This window comes from Octopus sinensis, linkage group LG3 (assembly GCF_006345805.1).
Source record: "Octopus sinensis linkage group LG3, ASM634580v1, whole genome shotgun sequence".
Taxonomy (NCBI): Eukaryota; Metazoa; Mollusca; class Cephalopoda; order Octopoda; family Octopodidae; genus Octopus; species Octopus sinensis.
Genome location: NC_042999.1, coordinates 160,702,690 through 160,722,321, shown reverse-complemented (window position 1 = coordinate 160,722,321; position 19,632 = coordinate 160,702,690). Strand labels below are relative to the sequence as shown.

General features: G+C 35.0%; 2 protein-coding genes and 1 long non-coding RNA gene across 5 annotated transcripts in view; 1 reads left to right on the top strand and 2 right to left on the bottom strand.

Annotated features, from left to right (window-relative positions):
• The window catches only part of LOC115209875 (autophagy-related protein 2 homolog B), a 197,429-nt gene that overhangs the window by 77,376 nt on the left and 100,421 nt on the right, over window positions 1–19,632 (top strand). The window lies entirely within an intron of this gene.
• LOC118762648 lies at window positions 4,636–19,301 on the bottom strand. Of its 2 annotated transcripts, XR_004998414.1 has the most exons (3): window positions 19,288–19,301; window positions 5,210–5,233; window positions 4,636–4,986 (listed from the first exon to the last, which is right to left on the bottom strand). It is a non-coding gene; the product is annotated as an uncharacterized LOC118762648 (long non-coding RNA). The 2 variants fall into 2 exon arrangements; XR_004998413.1 differs by lacking the exon at window positions 19,288–19,301 and having other exon boundaries at window positions 5,210–5,915.
• Window positions 9,997–17,632, bottom strand: LOC115209876 (toll-like receptor 4). The gene is made up of 2 exons (XM_029778452.2): window positions 17,288–17,632; window positions 9,997–12,783 (listed from the first exon to the last, which is right to left on the bottom strand). Exon 2 carries the CDS (start codon window positions 12,774–12,776, stop codon window positions 10,017–10,019), a length of 2,760 nt encoding a protein of 919 aa, XP_029634312.1. The 5' UTR covers window positions 12,777–12,783; window positions 17,288–17,632; the 3' UTR covers window positions 9,997–10,016.

The following is a 19,632-nucleotide window of genomic DNA, read 5'->3' as shown; positions in this document are numbered from 1 at the left end:
CTCTTCAGTCGCATGCAATTGGTAAAATCGAACAAAAGAAATTCTTTGAGTGATGCTCACCTCGAAGATGAACTCCGACTGGCCTTAACAAATATTCCAGCAGACATTGAAAAGCTTCTTGATGACTCGAAACAATTTCAAGTTTCTCACTGATATTTTCGTTCATTACTGGTATACATCTTTATATATAAAAGTGAGGTTGTGTGCTGTCTGTCTCCTACGATTTAGATTCCTAACTACTCCTACATTTTGTGGTGCAGTTTAACCAAAACCGGGTATCTTATAGTCGTGATTCATATCGAGCCCTTCTGGGTATTAGCGCGCGTCTACAATGAGTCTACGATTTAAAAAAAAAATTACCATCAATTTTTCCCATTTTTAATGCATTTTTGGCATATATAAGGGAAGTAACTCTCTAAAAATTTATTATTAAATCTCAGAACGTAAAAAGCTACAGTAACAGCCCCCCCTTTGTGGTTAGCCATATTGAGATGGCTATTATACTTTACATCTCTAAAAATGCTTATATAGTTATTTACCTTACAAACCCGAGCAACGCCGGGCGATACTACTAGTCTAAAATAAAATTGTTTTATTATTGAAATATAAGCCATTTATTTGAACAAATGTTTTTTTTAATCTTGATCAATTGTTAAATTTGTTTTATAGAATGTAAGGTTCTAAATCAAAATTTTTAATGGTCATTTCGTATTCATGTAATATCTGGAGACTATAATTTTTTGATAGCAGTGAAGAAGTAATAGAAACAGTATCATATGTAGGACCCCTATGTTTAAATTGAGTTATGAATTATAATTGTATAATGGACAATTTCTATAAATAGAATAATAGAATCAATGTTTTCAGTTCTGAATACTTTTTCAAACTATTTCAAATAGTTGTATTAAAAAACGAAAGGCTAGAAATGTAAGTCCGGCCCACTAGCATCGTTTTTTCTTAAATCCGGCCCATGTTCGGAAAAGGTTGGGCAGCACTGAAGTAAAGGTTTGGGTGAAATGATTAGAATTGTGTTTTGTGGGGAGACACAGTAGGAATGATCAAAGAGAGGCAAATGTATCCAACTTTTGTTGGGGCACATGCACATATTGGTTATTTAAAGCAAGCAAAAACCATTGTAGTTATGCAGAAGGGACCACTATTATGTTGGTTAGAGGGTATTTCTTAATGACAGTTTACTAATCAACCAGATGGCCTTTTTTGTGGGGGTATGATCTAGAATATTTGAGTGTATTTGACAGCTATACCATTCCAACCATGTGAGCTGGCCTGAGGTACATTTGTGGTCAGAACATTCTAGTCTGATCACAGTGTCTTTGTTTTCTGTTTTCTTTTTTTCTTTCTTTTTTTTTTTTTGTATTGTTTATATAAGAGTACATTATCCTTTCTTGAATATTTAAAGATAGTAAGACAGGGAGCCGAGAAATTTGGCTGCTATTTCAAGCAGGACAAGCATCAGTGTAGAAACACCCTTATTGGTTTGAGTCCATGTGTTTGGCTTCTACACTATGTATGATATATGATTATGTAAAATCTGCTGTTTTGTCTTTTTTTCTTGTGAAGAGATTGGGGTTAGGCATGATTCACCTATTCCATGCTGGATTTAATATAATTCTTTGCAGGCTTGTGTTGTTTCTTTCTGTTGGTCAAATGTGATGCCTAGGAACACTAAGTATGTTTGTGCATTGTCTTGCTTTCTGAACTATGTAGTTTACGTGTGAATGTTGTACAGGTGTGGTAAGCAATTCCTGGTGTTTGTATTTCTTTTTGTGTTATGTGAAAATGTGTGAATGATCTTTGCTCCTAATAGTGAAAAGAAAGATGGTGAATTCAGTGAGTGCTGTTATCAATCTATTGTAAGACATGAAGGAGTAGTTTGAAAGAGTCAGTTACTAATACAAGATGGTCCAAATAACCACATAGGGTATTCCTCACTGACTTGGCTCATTTCACTTTTAGTTAATTGAACTGGTGGCCATAAATGACAAGAATCATTGTCACTATTAAAACAAAAATTTCATCTTCTATTTTCATTTCTCTCTCAGAACATGAGCTTTCTCCCCCTTAACCCCTTCTATTCCTTCAATGATGATCTAAGCATCTTCAAAAGCAGCCTTTGTCATTTATCGGGGATGTGTATTGCAAATGTTGCATTGAATGTTGTGGGTCCAGGATAACTATTTTATGCTTTAAGTAGCAAGACTTTCATTCATTAATACACCCAGGAACAATCCCAGGACTACTTAATGGACTGACTAAAGTTGTCGTTATTTACTATGTGGTATATACCATCATCATCATCATCATCATCGTTTAACGTCCGTTCTCCATGCTAGCATGGGTTGGACGGTTCGACCGGGGATCTGGGAAGCCAGAAGGCTTTACCAGGCTCCAGTCTTATCTGGCAATGTTTCTACAGCTGGATGCCCTTCCTAACGCCAACCACTCCGTGAGTGTAGTGGGTGCTTTTTACGTGCCACCTGCACTGGAGCCAGGCGAGGCTGGCATCGGCCACGGTCGGATTGGTGCATTTTATGTGCCACCTGCACGGAAGCCAGTCGAGGCGGCACTGGCTTCGGCCACGATTCGGATGGTGCTTTTTATGTGCCACCTGCACGGAAGCCAGTCGAGGTGGCACTGGCTTCGGCCACGATTCGTATGGTGCTTTTTACGTGCCACCGACACGGAAGCCAGTCGAGGCGGCGCTGGCATCGGCCACGATTCGGATAGTGCTTTTTACGTATCTCCAGTCCAGGGCTCCTGGCATCTGCCAGGTGCCAGTCATAGGATTGGTTCAATTTCAATTCCGATTTCAATTTCACTTGCCCCATAACTAAATATATAACTGTCCAAGTGTCCTCTTAATCATTATTATTATTATTATTATTATTTTACGTGCCACCTGAGCAGGTGGCACGTAAAAAGCACCCACTACACCCACGGAGTGGTTGGCGTTAGGAAGGGCATCCAGCTGTAGAAACACTGCCAGATCAGACTGGGCCTGGTGCAGCCTTTTGGCTTCCCAGACCCCAGTTGAACCGTCCAACCCATGCTAGCATGGAAAATGGACATTAAACGAGGATGATGATGATGATGATGATCGTTTTGTAAAGTTCTATATTGGCATCAGTTAAATGAGTCCTTATGGTAGACATAATTTTATGAATGACTTTAGGAACTTCTTTTTATTATTAACATCACAATTTCCTGTTTGGCTGCATCCAATTCTTTCATCATATATACACTATTTGCAACTTCTATTACCACTTTACTGTTTCATCCAATACATCTCTGTATTTAAGCTCTAAAAGGAACAATACAATGTTTTCATTTTTAATGGAAAGTCTACATATAAACGTAGACAGTCAAATAGAAATCTTAATATATAAAGACTATTATATGCAGTTCTATATTTGGGTTTCCTAATTTCACAGTTAAAAAGTTTGGAAGGTAGGAATCTATGCTTGCTTTTGTTTTATTTTTGTTTAGTCATCTTTTTTTTTTATATTCATATGTTTGCAATATAGGCGCAGGAGTGGCTGTGTGGTAAGTAGCTTATCTACCAACCACATGGTTCCGGGTTCAGTCCCACTGCGTGGCACCCTGGGCAAGTGTCTTCTACTACAGCCTCGGGCCGACCAAAGCCTTGTGAGTGGATTTGGTAGACGGAAACTGAAAGAAGCCTATCGTATATATGTATATATATATATGTGTGTGTGTGTGTGTATATGTTTGTGTGTCTGTGTTTGTCCCCTAGCATTGCTTGACAACTGATGCTGGTGTGTTTATGTCCCCGTTACTTAGCGGTTCGGCAAAAGATAGACCGATAGAATAAGTACTGGGCTTACAAAAGAATAAGTCCCGGGGTCGAGTTGTCGATTAAAAGGCAGTGCTCCAGCATGGCCGCAGTCAAATGACTGAAACAAGTAAAAGAGTAAAAGATAATATGAATGATGACTTGGCTGTGTCTGACAAGCTTATTATTTTCAGTTAGGTATGAATATCTTGCAGGATGGGGTTTTCCTTCTTCAATCTGTTCTTGTGTCTCTAAATATAGGCTTAACTGAAATTAGCAAATATATTTTCAAGTCAGTAAATAAGCCTCTATGTAATTACTTGACAAGCTAGAAAGAACTGCCAAAACCTTACTAACTTGAAAAGATGGTATACATTGCACAATGTCTTAAGAAAGGGATGGGATAGTCATTGCTGGAATGTTAACTTTGCCCTTCATTTTGTATTTCTTCAGACATAGAACTTCTAGAATTACTTTGTTTAATGTATTCTGTTTTCTGGAGAGGAGTGTGGTAGATTATAGTTTGAGAGATTTGGTTTTTGTTTTGAACAGTCTGAGAGACCACCCAGAAGTTCACTCATTGTTTCATTAGTTGAAATAAAATGTTAAATGTAATATTACTCTACCTCCCAGTCTCTTCTAGACTGGCAAGACTAGATAACTTTCACTCTTTCTCAATAAATTATAAAAAAAAAGTAAATATTAAATAAAATGAATAAATGAATATTAAAACCAATTGTTTTTTATATTTTTAATCAATATTTATATTTTTAATCATTTATTCAAATATTTACATGGGTTTTAACAATTGCCATTCTTCAAGATTTATACAATTGAAACATGAAGTGTATACTGTTTTCTTTTTGCTTACTGGTTTCAGTCATTGGTTGTGACCATGCTGGGGCATTTTGTCGAGTACAGACAACTGTAATACATGCAGACTCATGTTTAATTTGTTTTTCATCTGGCAAAGTTCATTTTGTTTTTTGTTGTTTTTAGACATCTAAGTTCTTATTATTTATAACTTCATTATGTACATTTTTGTAAGAGGTTGATTCTTTAAGATACAGATTATTTACAGTTTAATTACCAAAGAATCTGAATCTGTTGATTTGAAAAGATTTTCAAGTTTTAGCGTTAGCTTCTCCAATTCTATTACTTGGGATTTAACCCTTTCGATACCAACCCGGCCAAAACTGGCTCTGGCTCTGTAGTACAAAGGTCTTGTTTTTATAAATTTTGAATAAAAATCAACCACCAAACCTGAATCCCAATTTATGTTCCTTATACTAGCTTAATGATAACTAAGTTATTTTACTAAATTCTTTGTTATATTTAAAATAATTGAAAGAAACAGAGCATCTCAAAATAAATACAGTAACGAAAAGGTTAAACTGAAATCCACTCAAAAGCATTGTTCTTTTAAAAAAAGACTTGACTTTCATCTTTTGCTTTCAACAGATTTGATCCTTTTGTAAATTTGTGCATGTATTTCATGGCTACAGCCAAAAATGGATATAGATTTCAAATTTTGGTACAAGGCCAGCAATTTTTGGGGAGGGGGTACTTATTTTACTGACCCTGTAAGGATGAAAGGCAAAGACAACCTTGGTGGAATTTGAACTCAGAGCATGAAGATAGATGAAATGCTACTAAGCATTTCGCCTAGTGTGCTAACAGTTCTCCCAGCTTACTGCCTTGGCTACAACAAAAATAGATATTGGATGTAATTAACTTTTCATTTGAAATTAGATTTATTTTCTTGATAGTAGGTTCAATTAATCATAACATTTTAGTTACTATATTACTTCTAGAATAACTACTATACCATTATGATGAGTACCTAAGCATCTATTAGAGCATTTATTTTATTAACCTGATCAATGTAGAGGCTAAATTTCCCTTAAAAAAATCTTCTACCTACTTATAAAATAGGGTCAGGTCACATGTGTAAAAGTCTAAACCATCATACAGCATGCCTACATTAACCCTTTAACATTCAGATTATTCCATCAAATGTAATATTTATTAACATTTTTAAAAATTAGTCATGCATTATCTCATAGCTTTGAGATTTCAATGATATGAGTGTTTATTTATTTGTTATTCTTTTTAGAATGGCATTGTTGGGTAAGGGTAAGAGGTGGCTAGTTTGAACATAAAATGGGTTGAATATTTGGGCTGGGTATGGCTATTTTAAATGCTAAAGAGTTAAAGATAGCTTAGGCATTGTTAGGATGCTAATTGTATGATGATGTTAGACTGATTTGATTTTGTGGAGACCTATTATCTACCTTATGAAATAGCTCAAGTAGACCACCATTTACTTCTGTAAGAGCAGATAGCAACTTGTTTGTTCTTACAGAATCCACTAGAGCTATTTATTATAATTGTTGTTGTTGTTGGTGTTAACGCAGCAAGCTGGCAGAATTGTTAGCACACTGGACAAAATGCTTGGTGGTATTTTACTCATTGCTATGTTCTGAGTTCAAATTCTGCTGAGGTTGACTTTGCTTTTCATCCTTTTGGGGTTCATAAATTAAGTACCAGTAAAACACTGGGGTCAATGTAACCGACTAGTCCCCTCCCCCAAAATTTCAGGCCTTGTACCTTTAGTAGAAAGTATTATTATTATTATTATTATTATTATCATCATCATCATCATTATTACTATGGTGGCAACTGGACAAAAAGCTTAGTGGTATTTTGCCCATCACTACGTTCTGAGTTCAAATTCTGCCAAAGTCAACTTTGCCATTCAACCCTTTGGCATCGATAAATTAAGTATCAATCGCATACTGGGGTTGATCTAATTGACTGGCCTCCACTCCCACAAAAGATTTCAGGTTTTGTGCCTATAGTAGAAAGGATTATTAGGATTATTATTATTATTATTATTATTATTATTATTATTATTATTATTATTATTATTATTATTTGTTGAGTAAAATGATTAGCGTAATCTAATCTGCCTCTGGGTTCTGAGCTCAAATTCCACCAAGGTCAACTTTACTTTTTACCCTTTGGAGATGATGTAATTGACTATTCCCCTCCCCTCAAAATTATGGCTTTGTGCCAAAATAAGAAAGGATTATTATTATTATTATTAGTTTGTTTTAAAATTTGGGATTACGTAGACAGCATTTTATGTAGGACATGGGCAGTTCCCATGAGCACTATTTTTTGAATTTTTGCCATTTTGGGGTTTCCTATGTAGGAATCAGCCCCTTTCGCTATCATCCTAGAGCACCTGTGACAACAGGTACTATTTTAGTCTTGAGGTTCTAAATTTTGCTGATTTCTATTTCAAGATCTTTATACTTGCTCAGTTTTTGGTTGGTCTTGACAGATACATTTATGTCAATTGGGACAGTTATGTCAATGGGGAGGCTTGATTTTTGTTTGAAGTCCTTCAATATAATGTCTGGCCTATTCGCATCTATCTTTCTGTCAGTTTGAACAATGAAGTTCCAGAGGAGTGAGATGTGATCATTTTGAATCACCAGAGGTGGTTTGTGTTCCCACCAGATTTTACCATGGAGCAGACCCAAGTTTTTGCACATTACCCAGTGAATATACTGTGCTGCTCTGTCATGCCTGTTGAGATACTCTGTAGGCACAAAAAGACTCCACTTGGAGACAACATGATTGATGGTTTCATTTTGTTGTTTATGTACACGACATGTTGGGCTACTGCCGTTCTTCAATATGTCAGCCTGGTAGTTCCTTGTAGGTAGGCATTGATCTTGGGCTGCTATGATAAACCCTTCTGTTTCTGATTTTAAGCCAGAATACTCTAGCCATAAGGGCTTTGTCAACATTGGCATTATTAGCTCTCTTTGGGTATTTGCTGAGGCAGCAGTTTTAGCATGGGTTTTCATACACTTAGCTTTTTCAGTGCTTTTTCCCATTATTATTATTATTATTATTATTATTATTATTATTATTATTATTATTATTATTATTATTTACTATTATTATTATTATTTATTATTATTATTATTATTATTATTATTTATTATTATTATTATTATTATTATTATTATTATCATCATCAGTAATAAGGTGGCAAGCTGGGAGAATAGTTAGCATGCTGGGTGAAATGCTCAGCAGTATTTGGTCCACCTTCACATTCTTAGTTCAAATGCTGCCAATGTCAACTTTGCCTTTCATCCTCTCAGGGTCAATAGAATGAATACAAGTTGAGCACCAAGGTTGATGCAATTGACTAGCGCCCTCCCCCAAAATTACAGGCCTTGTACTTGTACGAGAAAGTATTATTATTATTATTTGTTATTGAATCTGTATTCAATCTAAATAGCAATTTCTAAGCAGCTTTTCATGTCTTCCTTTTTGGTTTGATTCTCATATAATTGTTTTTAGTTTTTGATTTCTGTTTTTCTTATTATTTTAGATTATTGTTATCTAACCTCGGCTCAGCTCTGAATGAGCAGAACTATGATCTGTGACCATCACATTTATTTTATTTTATTTTTAAAAAATTTTAATCTATTTTGCAGACTACATTACCTAGTCCTTTTTAAAGATGTATTGATATGATTTGAAAGAGGTTTGACTGTTATTTCTAGTGTATCAAGTGTATATTTGTATAATTATTATGGCACCATCCGTTCGTGTCCATTGCCAGCCTCGCCTGGCCCCCGTGCCGGTGGCACGTAGCACCATCCGTTCATGGCCGTTGCCAGCCTCGTCTGGCCCCCGTGTCGGTGGCACGTAAAAAGCACCATCTGATCGTGGCCGTTGCCAGCCTCGCCTGGCCCCCATGCTGGTGGCATGTAAAAAGCACCATCCGTCCATGCCAGCTCCGTCCATGGCCGTTTGCCAGCTCCGTCTGGCACCTGTGCGGGTGGCACGTAAAAAGCACCCACTACACTCACGGAGTGGTTGGCGTTAGGAAGGGCATCCAGCCGTAGAAACACTGCTAGATCAGACTGGGCCTGATGCAGCTTTCTGGCTTCACAGACCCCAGTTGAACCGTCCAACCCATGCTAGCATGGAAAGCGGACGCTAAATGATGATGATGATGATGATGTAGATATTAGCTTATTTCTTAATTTACAAACAACTGTGAGGAAGATTTACAACTTTACTTTTTCATATTGTCATAAACCTGTGAACAAAATAAAATCACTTTATAGTGGCAACAGTTTGTGTTACTTTTGCATTGAACAAATTCAATTTTTGTGAGGGATTCTACAGTTTAAATCAATTACTTGGGATATCTATGAAATAGTTTCATCTAATTTACTTTTTTACAAACCAATGATATTTAAATATATATATTTAAATATATTTCAAGAAAAGAATATGAATTTCAGTTGAAAATAAAATTTAGTATTTAACTGAATACCAGCTACTGATGAGGAACAATATTAAAGTTTAGTAAGTTAAGGGGATGACATAAAATACCATTTGAAAAATATTTTTAATTGAAATTTCCCTATTAGTTGGAGAAGTAAATATAAATCTTGGAACAAATGTTGACCACTCTTAATGAAAAGAGAATTTCAAGAAATTAAGAATTAATTTCTCTACAAGCTGAGAGAAAAGCCTGATTTTGTTGGCAAATAAGAACTATGGATATGTTTCAGTCTATTAGACCTCATCAGCATAGTTTCATCTAATTTACTTTTTTACAAACCAATGATATTTAAATATATTGTGCTAAGGAAAAAAAACTCAAATAGGCCAGACTGTCTCTTCAAGTTATTCTGATCAGGTGACAACAAAATTCTTACATACAGTAAAAGAGTTACAAATATATTTTAGCCAGTGTAATGAATATAATTTTTTTTTTAAATGTGCGAAGGAAAAAAAATTCAAATAGACCAGGCTGTCTCCTTCCATTTTTAACTAACAAAATTTATCCTTACTGTAGAAGTTGAACCCCCATAATGAGAATAAAGTAACACCATTCTCTGTCATATAGGTTGCTATTTAGCTGCCATCAGCTCTGTAAAAACTGATTTAGTGTATTGGTATTGAATATATGAAAAATATTGAATATATGAAAAACAATACAACCTTTAAAAGCGACAGAACAGGAATGCAAAATAAATTATATTTAAAACTATATTTCCTTCAATGCAGGAAATTCAAATAATAATGGACAGTATACTTGCAGCTTAATGACTAAAACAGTGAATAATACTGAAATACGATGACTTTTAAAAGTTCATATTTATACATCACTTTCTACCAGTTCAAGTGTGGTATAAATAATTTCATTTTTATTGCTTGAAATATTACCATCTTCATTCTTTGGAAGACTTGGTAAAGGTCTTTGTGCATGATTCAAATGTGATTCTCTTTGTGCAGGTAAATTATTTATAGGTAATGATTGATCTTGGAAAGTACTTTTCTTACCACCATTCCTTATATTTTCCTTATTGTCTATTGCTTTATCTTGCACAATTTGGGGGTTCTGAATTTCTTCATATTTTTCACCTAGTGTAAAACCAGGGTTATCCAAATATTGGTAGCTTCCTGCAGAAAGCTGTTGATCTGGCTGAACTTGACCATGAGATATTACAGAAATGGTTGGCACTTTAGTTTCATTTGGTTTTTTTCTTGTATAACGTTTAGTTTTTGGTGTTAAATTGGCTTGTGTCCTTTCTGGAGTTGTAGGTTCTTCATATATATGTTTCTTATTGTTTTTACGATTTCTGTATAATACACAGAGTAAAATAACAAGGATTAAAAGTGCAACAAATACACCAATTCCTAGTCCTATCTCTAATGTATTTTTGCTGCTCGTACTTGGGCTGTGCTCTTTTTCTTTTGGGCGTAAAGTATCACAGGCATCAATTAAATTGCTATTAGCAGTCATATTAACAATGATACAAATATGTATTATTGATTCACTGTTTAAATATGGATATATATGGAATTGTGTTAATTTGTGTATTAGTACTGATTGAGCTTTCCTTTCTTGATTAGGAAGAATTTCCTTAATTTGTAAAATAAAATACCTTACCCTGGATAGATCTGATATATTCCATGATATTTTAACATTTGAAGCCTCTCTGTAAAGTTTAATTGTAATGTTAGGTTTCTGAAAAGGTTTTGGAGTTGTTTTGGTAATTGAATTTGTAGTTGACAGACCACTTTCTTCAGTTGTTTTCGTAGCAGTCTCTAGTTTAGGTGTTGAACTTGTAGTTGAAATAGAACTTTCCTTGGTTGTTTCCATGGAGGTCTCTTGTTTAGTTTGAGTACTTATATTACCAATAGTTGATAATTCAACTGTTGAAATTACTTGAGCAGTTTGTGTTGTATATCTTGATCCAAAGTCTTGGCAAACTGTTGTATTACTATCACAGGTCAAATTTGTAGTTGCAATCAATTCCTCTCCATTAGCAGTGAGGCACTTCCAGTAATTAACAGATAAAAAGACATCATTAGATTTCTTAATAAACTCTTGCACCTGAACTTGAAGCCAATGAAGAGAACAATTACACACCAGTTTATTATTGCTGAGGTCTATATTGAAATATTCCTTTTCTGGCCAGTTGAAATTATTAAAAACACATTCGTCCACAACTTGGAGCTGGTTTTTGCTGAGTTTAATAGACTCTAAAGTGTTTTGTAGACCTTGAAATGCACCTTCCTCTAAACTCTCTAATTTGTTGTCATTTAGCTTTATGGCTTTTAGCTTTGAGTTCTGTTCAAATGCAAAAGCAGGGATTACTGCTAGATTACATTTGGAAAGATCCAAGAATTCCAAATGTGGTAATGTTTTAATTGCTGTCCAAAGATCTATGTTATTAAAACTATTGCCTTTTAACGATAATTTTTTCAGTGTTCCACTGGTATTTTCTAACCATTTTATTTCCATAGTTCCTTTTAGATTTTGATTATCCAAATATAAAATTTCTAAGAGAGGCACTTCAGTCATTGTTGTGGCCTCAATGATCAATTGATTTTTCTTTAGAGATAGTTCTTTAAGATTAATTAAACCTTTTAAATGTGTTTTTTGCAATTTAGTAAGTTGGTTATTTGTCACTGACAAGGTTTTCAGTTTATTCATATTTTGAAATATGTCGCCTGATAGACTTTTAATTCTATTGTAATTGAAGTTGAGGGTTTCAAGTTTTGAAAGGTTTTTAAAATGTTTCAGATGATCTTCTGTAATTGTGTTTATACTTAAGTCTAAATGTTGAAGGCTGTTCTCAATATTTTGAAATGCAAATTCATCAACTCTTGAGATAGAGTTTTGTATTAAATACAAATTTTCTAGTTTTCTATTTTCTTGCAAATTTCCCATACTTATTTCTTCGATAGCATTTTCTGTCATGTCAAGATGTTGTAAGTTGTGTAAATATTTGAAGATTTCTGGAAGTGGTATTTTTTCCAATTCATTTTTTGTAATGTGAAGTTGGGTTAAATTCCCCAAATGTACAAAAGCTTTTGTGCTGAAGAATTTAATTTTATTGTTTATTAAAGAGAGTTTTGTCAGTTTAGTTAGCTTATCAGAAGTAAAATTGTTTAAATTCTGGTTCATATAGAAATTCTCAATTTCAAGAGTTTCAAGGTTATACAGGTTTTGAAGGGCTGTAAAATCAACTAGTTCTGTTGTATCTGTTGTTGATAGCTCTAAGCTTTCCAAGAATTCTTCTTGTCCACCAAATGCATTTTTGTCAATTACTGTTAATGGATTGTCAGATATTGATAAGTGCTTAATTTGAGTACCATTGAAAACATTCTCCTGTAGAGAGTGTAGATTTGTTCCGATAAGATATAACATATATGTGCCATTGAGCTGTTCAAAGTTTAAGTTTTTATTATGTAAATCAATGTTTTTGCAGAAAATTGTAAAGTTATTGATATAACAAGTGTGTTTGATGTTAATTGTTTCATTGAAAGCTGAAGCAGCTACCTGGAATTGTAATATCCAAATTATATGCAGTTGGTTGAATTTCATTTTGGAATGCGTAATTTCCATGTGTCACCTGTATGAGAGATAAAATGTTTTCAAGGATGCAAGTAGTATATATTTCATGTTGTATGTGTTAACAATAGGGCTAGCTGACAAATACAAATGTGACTTATTATAAAACCTCAATACGAAGTATATAAAAAATTTTGCACATAATGATGAATTTACAATATCAATATCCACTAGCAGATGAGAATCATTTGACATGGGTGCCTGAATCACCAGATCTCATAATTTCATGTTTGCTTCTTCTGTGGCAGGTATCTGTTCACTGCATGGCATCCAAGTCTCATTGCCAACAATATATAGAATGAGAGTGACTGTTCTTTCACTGATGTCATAAATAACAAGCAGTCACTTTAAAAACAAATACCAGCGACATAAGCAGTATATGCCTGTGCTCTTAGCACTGTTCATCTATATGAGAGAATCTCTCAAGGAAAGTGCTGCAGTATATAGCATTCTAATAATATATCTACATTAAGTAGGATATAAAATTGTCATTTGATGTTAATACTACTTTTGTCACTTATATCTATCTTTGAAGGAGCCTGTTGCATACTTGTGACATCAGTGACTGAAAAATCATTGTTATTTTATAAATATACCATTAACAGTGAAACTTGGCTGGCATGTGATTAGTGGATGTCTGCCACTGAAGAAGTGCATGTACACTGAAATCCTGTGATGTGGCAGTTCCGATGCTGATGCCAGCTGATTCTCCTCTGCTAGTGATATTTGACTGTGTTCTTAGGAATGTATGTCTTTATTAGAGAATTTCTTCAGATAAATACTGCTGTATACAGCATTCTAATAATATGTCCACATTTGAAGATTGTCATACAAATACACGTGTGTGTGTGTGTGTATATATATATATATATATATATATATATATATATATACATATGTCAAAACTAGAAATCATTATATAGATGAAATCCAAGCCTAATGAGATTGTCTATGAAGTAAATCAATCAATATCAATATAGGTAATCATCATAAACCACGAATCCATAAACACTTTCAGCTTTATGAAAATGAAGGACAACTGAGAATTACAAAATCCCAGGACATAGAAAATTCACAAGCAAGCCTATCAAATAAACATTTCCACCACCATCTGCTACAAAATGGATATCTCTATGGTTCCAGCACTTGGGCAGTACAATTCAGTGTCTGCTTGGGAATCAATTGAAATGAGCAGGAGTGAAACATAAGCATATGTCCATTATGCTAATTCCTGCTTATAACTACAAACAACAGTCTCAAATTAAACAAATTAGTATTAGCTTATTGTTACAAAATGGTATCTATAAAACAGATATATATATATATATATATATATATAGTAAATCCAAAAAAAGAAGAACGAAGACAAAAAATCAACAACGTGAGGACGTGGTACATGTAAAGTATTAGTAGACGCTCAGGGAAGGAAAGAAAGATGGTTTAACATTTTGAGCAAACGCTCTTCTTCAGAAAAAGAGGAAAGTCCAATAGAAAGGAAGACAGAGGAAAAAAATTGTGAATGATTCACATGTAGCTACATTTAGTGCAAGGAGAAGCTATTCCATCAACAAAGCAAAATCTGATCAAATGCCTTGGAAGGGCTTTGACAATTCACTCCCTGACAGTAAGCAGAGGAGTGACTGAGGAGGATTGAAAGACCAGGGCTCCAAGGAAAACACAAGGCATAGGTCTATTAACACAAACTGCTCCCAAGACTCCTGCAGTTATTGGCATTGTATGCTGAAAGGTAAGAGGGTATCCCATGAAACTTCACTTCAATAGGCCTCTACATAAGATGTGGGCAGCTCTAATTTTCTTTGTCATCCATGGTGGAAAAATCCAAGGTTACAAAGTGTAGAGTTGTAATGATGTATGGGGAGTCCCATGATGAGCATGTCTGACATTCATGTATTATTACCAAGGTCTGGTTGAAAGTGGATGTCCAGCACCACTGATGCAGAGGCTGAAACATGCTGAAGCTACATGATATCATTGGAATTCATTGTAAGGCAGCGAGTTGGCAGAAACGTTAGCATGCCGGGTGAAATGCTTTTCGGTATTTCGTCTGCGTTACGTTGTGAGTTCAAATTCCGCCGAGGTCGACTTTGCCTTTCATCCTTTCGGGGTCGATAAATTAAGTACCAGTAATGCACTGGGGTCGATGTAATCGACTTAATATCTATGTCTGTCCTTGTTTGTCCCTTCTGTGGGTAATAAAGAAATACATATCATTGGAATTCCATGAACAGGATAGTAGAGTCTTAGTTCTTTTCATTTCCCACAATGGAAAAAGGCAGATAGTCTTGCAAGACGCAACGAAAAGTTTAGGAAAATAAAAATAAGAAATAAGTGGAAATTTTACCAGTGAGTGTGTTAAATTATAAGGCACAAAAAGAAAATGACTCTCCCCAGACACAACAGAATATAGTTCAACACACAAACTCACATAAAGAATCTTGTAAACCAAATCCAAAACGAAATATATATATATTTTTAGAAATTTTTTAGAAATTTCTGTCGGCTTTTTTTCGAGTAGCATGCGTATTGTGAAAAATTATATGGTTATGGACAATATGTCCAATTTTCGGTATATTTGGCATTAGAAATTTTTTCGTTTGTCCTTATTTATAAGTTGTTTATATATATATATATATATATGTAGATAGGGTTATAATCCAAGCTATGTCCTTGTGAAGCACATCTGCATATTTCAGTACTTCAAAATTTTATATAAATATTATAATTGTGTGAAACAAGAGAGAGATGTGTTAGAGTCGCCACCATCAAACTGACCCCGAATGAGGATCTTTGCTACCACTGGTACAAGAGGTGCAAGGGACAAATTGTGACAACTAAAGCTAAGGAGAATTGCTTGACAGTGGCCAAGAAGCTCCTGAATAAGCTGGCATATCCTGTTGACCCAGGGATGATCTGGATCTTCTCAAATAAAAAGAATTTCTGCCAGGATCTGTTGCACAACATTCAGAAGAACAGGTGGCCTGCTTACAATCCATGTAATATCCCACACCTTCAGGTGTGTCTCTAGTGAGGATAACATCATGCCACCCCACATCTTTGAACAGGGCCTCAGGCTTAAATCAGACAGCTATGTTAAGCTACTGGAGACTGTGATCAATCCCTAGCTGGCGAGGGTTGCTGCTGGAAGGCTGGATGTAGGATTCGGCTCCTTGCTATACTTCCGGAAAGAGTCAGAAGTAGTTGTTGGGGAATTTCTGGCCTTCTAATTCCCTTGATTGTAATCCCATGGATGACTATGTGTGGGGGGTATAGTCTACCTGCAACACCAAGGCCAAGCTGATGACCAAGATTAAGAAGGTGTTTATAGATCTTCCCAGGAACACATTGAAGAATATGTGTTGGGTTCTGGGGCTGGCTTGAGTATGTGTGTGGAAGTTGAGGCAGCTACTTTAAGTAAACTGTTATCTCTCAGATATAATCTTGCTGATATATTTGATTTTAAAAATACTTTTATTTTTAGATGGGATATTGTGTTTTCTCTTCCTTTTATGCAAAATATCAAATTTAGCCCAAATACCCTCTGTGTGTATGTGTGTGGGTATGTTTATTGACTCCAGTACTTAGATAAAATAAAGTTATTCTGTCATTTTATTCATCTTGTCTCTCTTGCCAAGCTGTGTTTTTCATACAAATACACACACATAGATAAATCATATATATATAATGAGTTATGTTTATTTATCACCCAAAGAGACACATCTGCACCTTCAAATGCTCCTGAACCTGTTGTTAAGTACCTCACCTGTGAGGAATCAATGCTAGGTGGGTCAAAACAATTGTAGTGATTAATAAAAAATTTTGTATCTTCCATATATATATATTTAGAAATATTCAAGAAAGTTGTATGTGTGGCAGAATTCTGGTGCAAGCATTCCTATAACCCTTCATAACTTTTTATTTTTTGGGGAATTTTCAGAAAATTTTTGCAAATTTGTGTTCTACATACAGGAATTCATATGTTCGTGTAAAAAAGAAAAACACTTTTTCTGTGTGTGATTTAAGGGCGATTTAGCTGCTATTTTTAGTACATCTCATGATCACCTGATACCTTCCTCATTTCTTTGTCATTCTGACATGTATTGATGTTTTTCAATATTTTTTCCCCAGCAAACACATTTAATGGAATGATGGTGCACCTATTTAAAAAATAAAATTAAGAAAACCATGGAGCTTTTAGGATTTATGGCGTAGTCATGTTAAAAAATTAAAAAGGATTGTTTTCCCATAAATTCCTGTTTAGAACACAAATTCACAAAACTTTTCTGAAAATCCCCAAAAGTTACAAAAGTTATGAGTGGTTATGTGGAGTACTTAAACCAGGATTCCGCCATATATCTATACACTTTTCAAAAGGCAGATATTTGCTTATTAGTATACACACACAACCAGATAGGAACACTTGCTAATATCCTTCTACTCTCTCTCTCTATTACTCACATACATATAAAGAATCATTTAAATCTTACCTCATTACATTATTAAAATTTCATTATATTGTTTAAATTTGAGATATCAATTTGTCTGTAGTTTGATCATATTTCATAACATCCATCGTAATAATTCATCGGAAGTGTTTGTAGTTTTCTTTTCAGCAGGTGTAAATATTGTGTGTGTGTATATATATATATATATATATATATATGTATATATCAGAGTACACACACTCACACCTACTAAGTTGTTTTTGTGTCTTCTGTTCCTCCCTGACTGCTCAGCTAAACACTAGGTGAATGAATACTACCTGTGGTTTAGTGATTGATAGGAAGTAAGTAGCACACAGTCTTTTTTAGGATTAGCAGTGTCCACTAGGCAAATAGTCTACTAATTTACCATGAATGTAAATTTTATTCTCATGTAAATGCCCAATAGTCATCAGGAGCAAATCAGTTGTAGTTAGGAAGCAGAAAAGCTATTAGCAATTTCTTTTTCTGTTCTTTCTTTATTTTCTTTCTTTTCTCAATACTTAAAACACAAATAGTTTTGTAGAGTCCTTAAGAAATATTTTATATGTCAACAGGAGAAACAAAAAAATGTTTACCACATTTTCTAATTTTCTACTAAAACGTTTCTCTCTTATTTTTTTTTATACTCAAACGTTTGTGTGTGTATTCTTTCTTTTTAACTGGTTTCAGTCATTTTTTTTTTACTGTGGCCCTGCTGGAGCACCCGCTTGCTTTTAGTTGAAGAAATCGACCCCAGGACTTATTCTTTGTAAGCCTAGTACTTATTCTATTGGTCACTTTTGCCGAAACGCTAAGTTACAGGGATGTAAACATACCAACATTGGTTGTGAATTGATGGTGGGGGGACAAACATGGACACAAACACAAACATACTTACATACATACATACATACATATATATATATCAGTTGTCAAGCAATGTTGGGGGGACAAACACAGGCACAAACATACACACACAAACACACACACACATATATATATATATACGATGGGCTTCTTTCAGTTTCCGTCTACCAAATCCACTCACAAGGCCTTGGGTGGCCCAAGACTATGGTAGAAGACACTTGCCCAAGGTGCCATGCAGTGAAACTGAAGCTGGAACCATGTGGTTAGGAAGCAAGCTTCTTACTACACAGCCATACCTGTGCCTATATATATAAGAGAACAAGGTGTACGTTACGCCGCAATAATATATGTATAAAAAAAATATATAAAAATACAAAATCGGACAAGAACGCAAAACATTCAAATAGACGACACAAAAAACGGACAGGTCATTCGAAGCCTCTAATCATTAGTCAAGAACTGGATCATCCTTGCAATTTCGGCTGATTAATCTTGAGATCGCTCCGATCCGGCCAGCCCCAAGGAAAAACTAAGCTATGAGCATAGATTTCTTGGAAAAAGGATCGAATGTATGCGAAACAAGGACAGAAAAACGGACGATGCCACACGAATATAAGTACAACAAAACAATGATAATAATAACAGGACAAAAACAACAGGTATCTTTCAATGGAACTTTTCTTAGTTGTTTTTATGAAGATTTCTAGTTTAGGTGTTGAACTTGCAGTTGAAATGGAACTTTTCTCAGTTGTTTTCATGGCAATCTCTTGTTCAGTTTGAGAATTTACATTGCCAATAGTTGATAATGCATCTTTGCAACAGTAATGCTTATATATACAATGATACTCACCACCAATAGGGACAACAATTTTAACATGTTTGAATGATGGTCAGTTAAAGCAAGACCAACTGATGTGACATGTCTGTTACCAAATGATTGCTGAAACCTTCTTTCCAGGAGCCCAATACCATCTTTCTTGCCCATGTTCCCTCCCGCACCCCTTTCCCAGTTCTCAGGGTTGGTAGTGTCAATGTAGGCACATTGAAAGGTAGGTCTAGTGAGATGTTGATATGCTTGAATGGAGGCATATTGATGTATGCTGTATCCAAGAGGTAAGGTGGAGAAAAGCTTCAGCCAGGTTCCTCACAGGCAAGACACATCAAGATAAAATTTTCTGAGAAGGTAACAGTAATGAGGTAGATGATGTGGGCATACTTCTTGCAGAGAAATGGGTAGAGGTAATCAGAGTGAGCAATAGAGTGCTTAAGCTCAGGCTAGTTTTGTAGGATAGCATAGTATCAATCACCTCTACCTATGCCCCAAAAGTGGACCTACCAAATGGACAGAAGGACCATTTTTATGATGTTCTTCTGCAGGCTACCTCGAAGACAAGGATCTCATCTTCGTGGCTGGGGGCCTCAATAGGTATGTCAGACAGCAGCCTGGTATTTTCCATGGTGTACATGGGGGCCATGGAATTGGTTCTTGAAACAAAAATGGA

Excerpts from the sequence above, each read along its gene's own strand:
- LOC115209876 (XM_029778452.2), bottom strand. The coding sequence starts at position 12,776 with ATGGAAATTACGCATTCCAAAATGAAATTCAACCAACTGCATATAATT.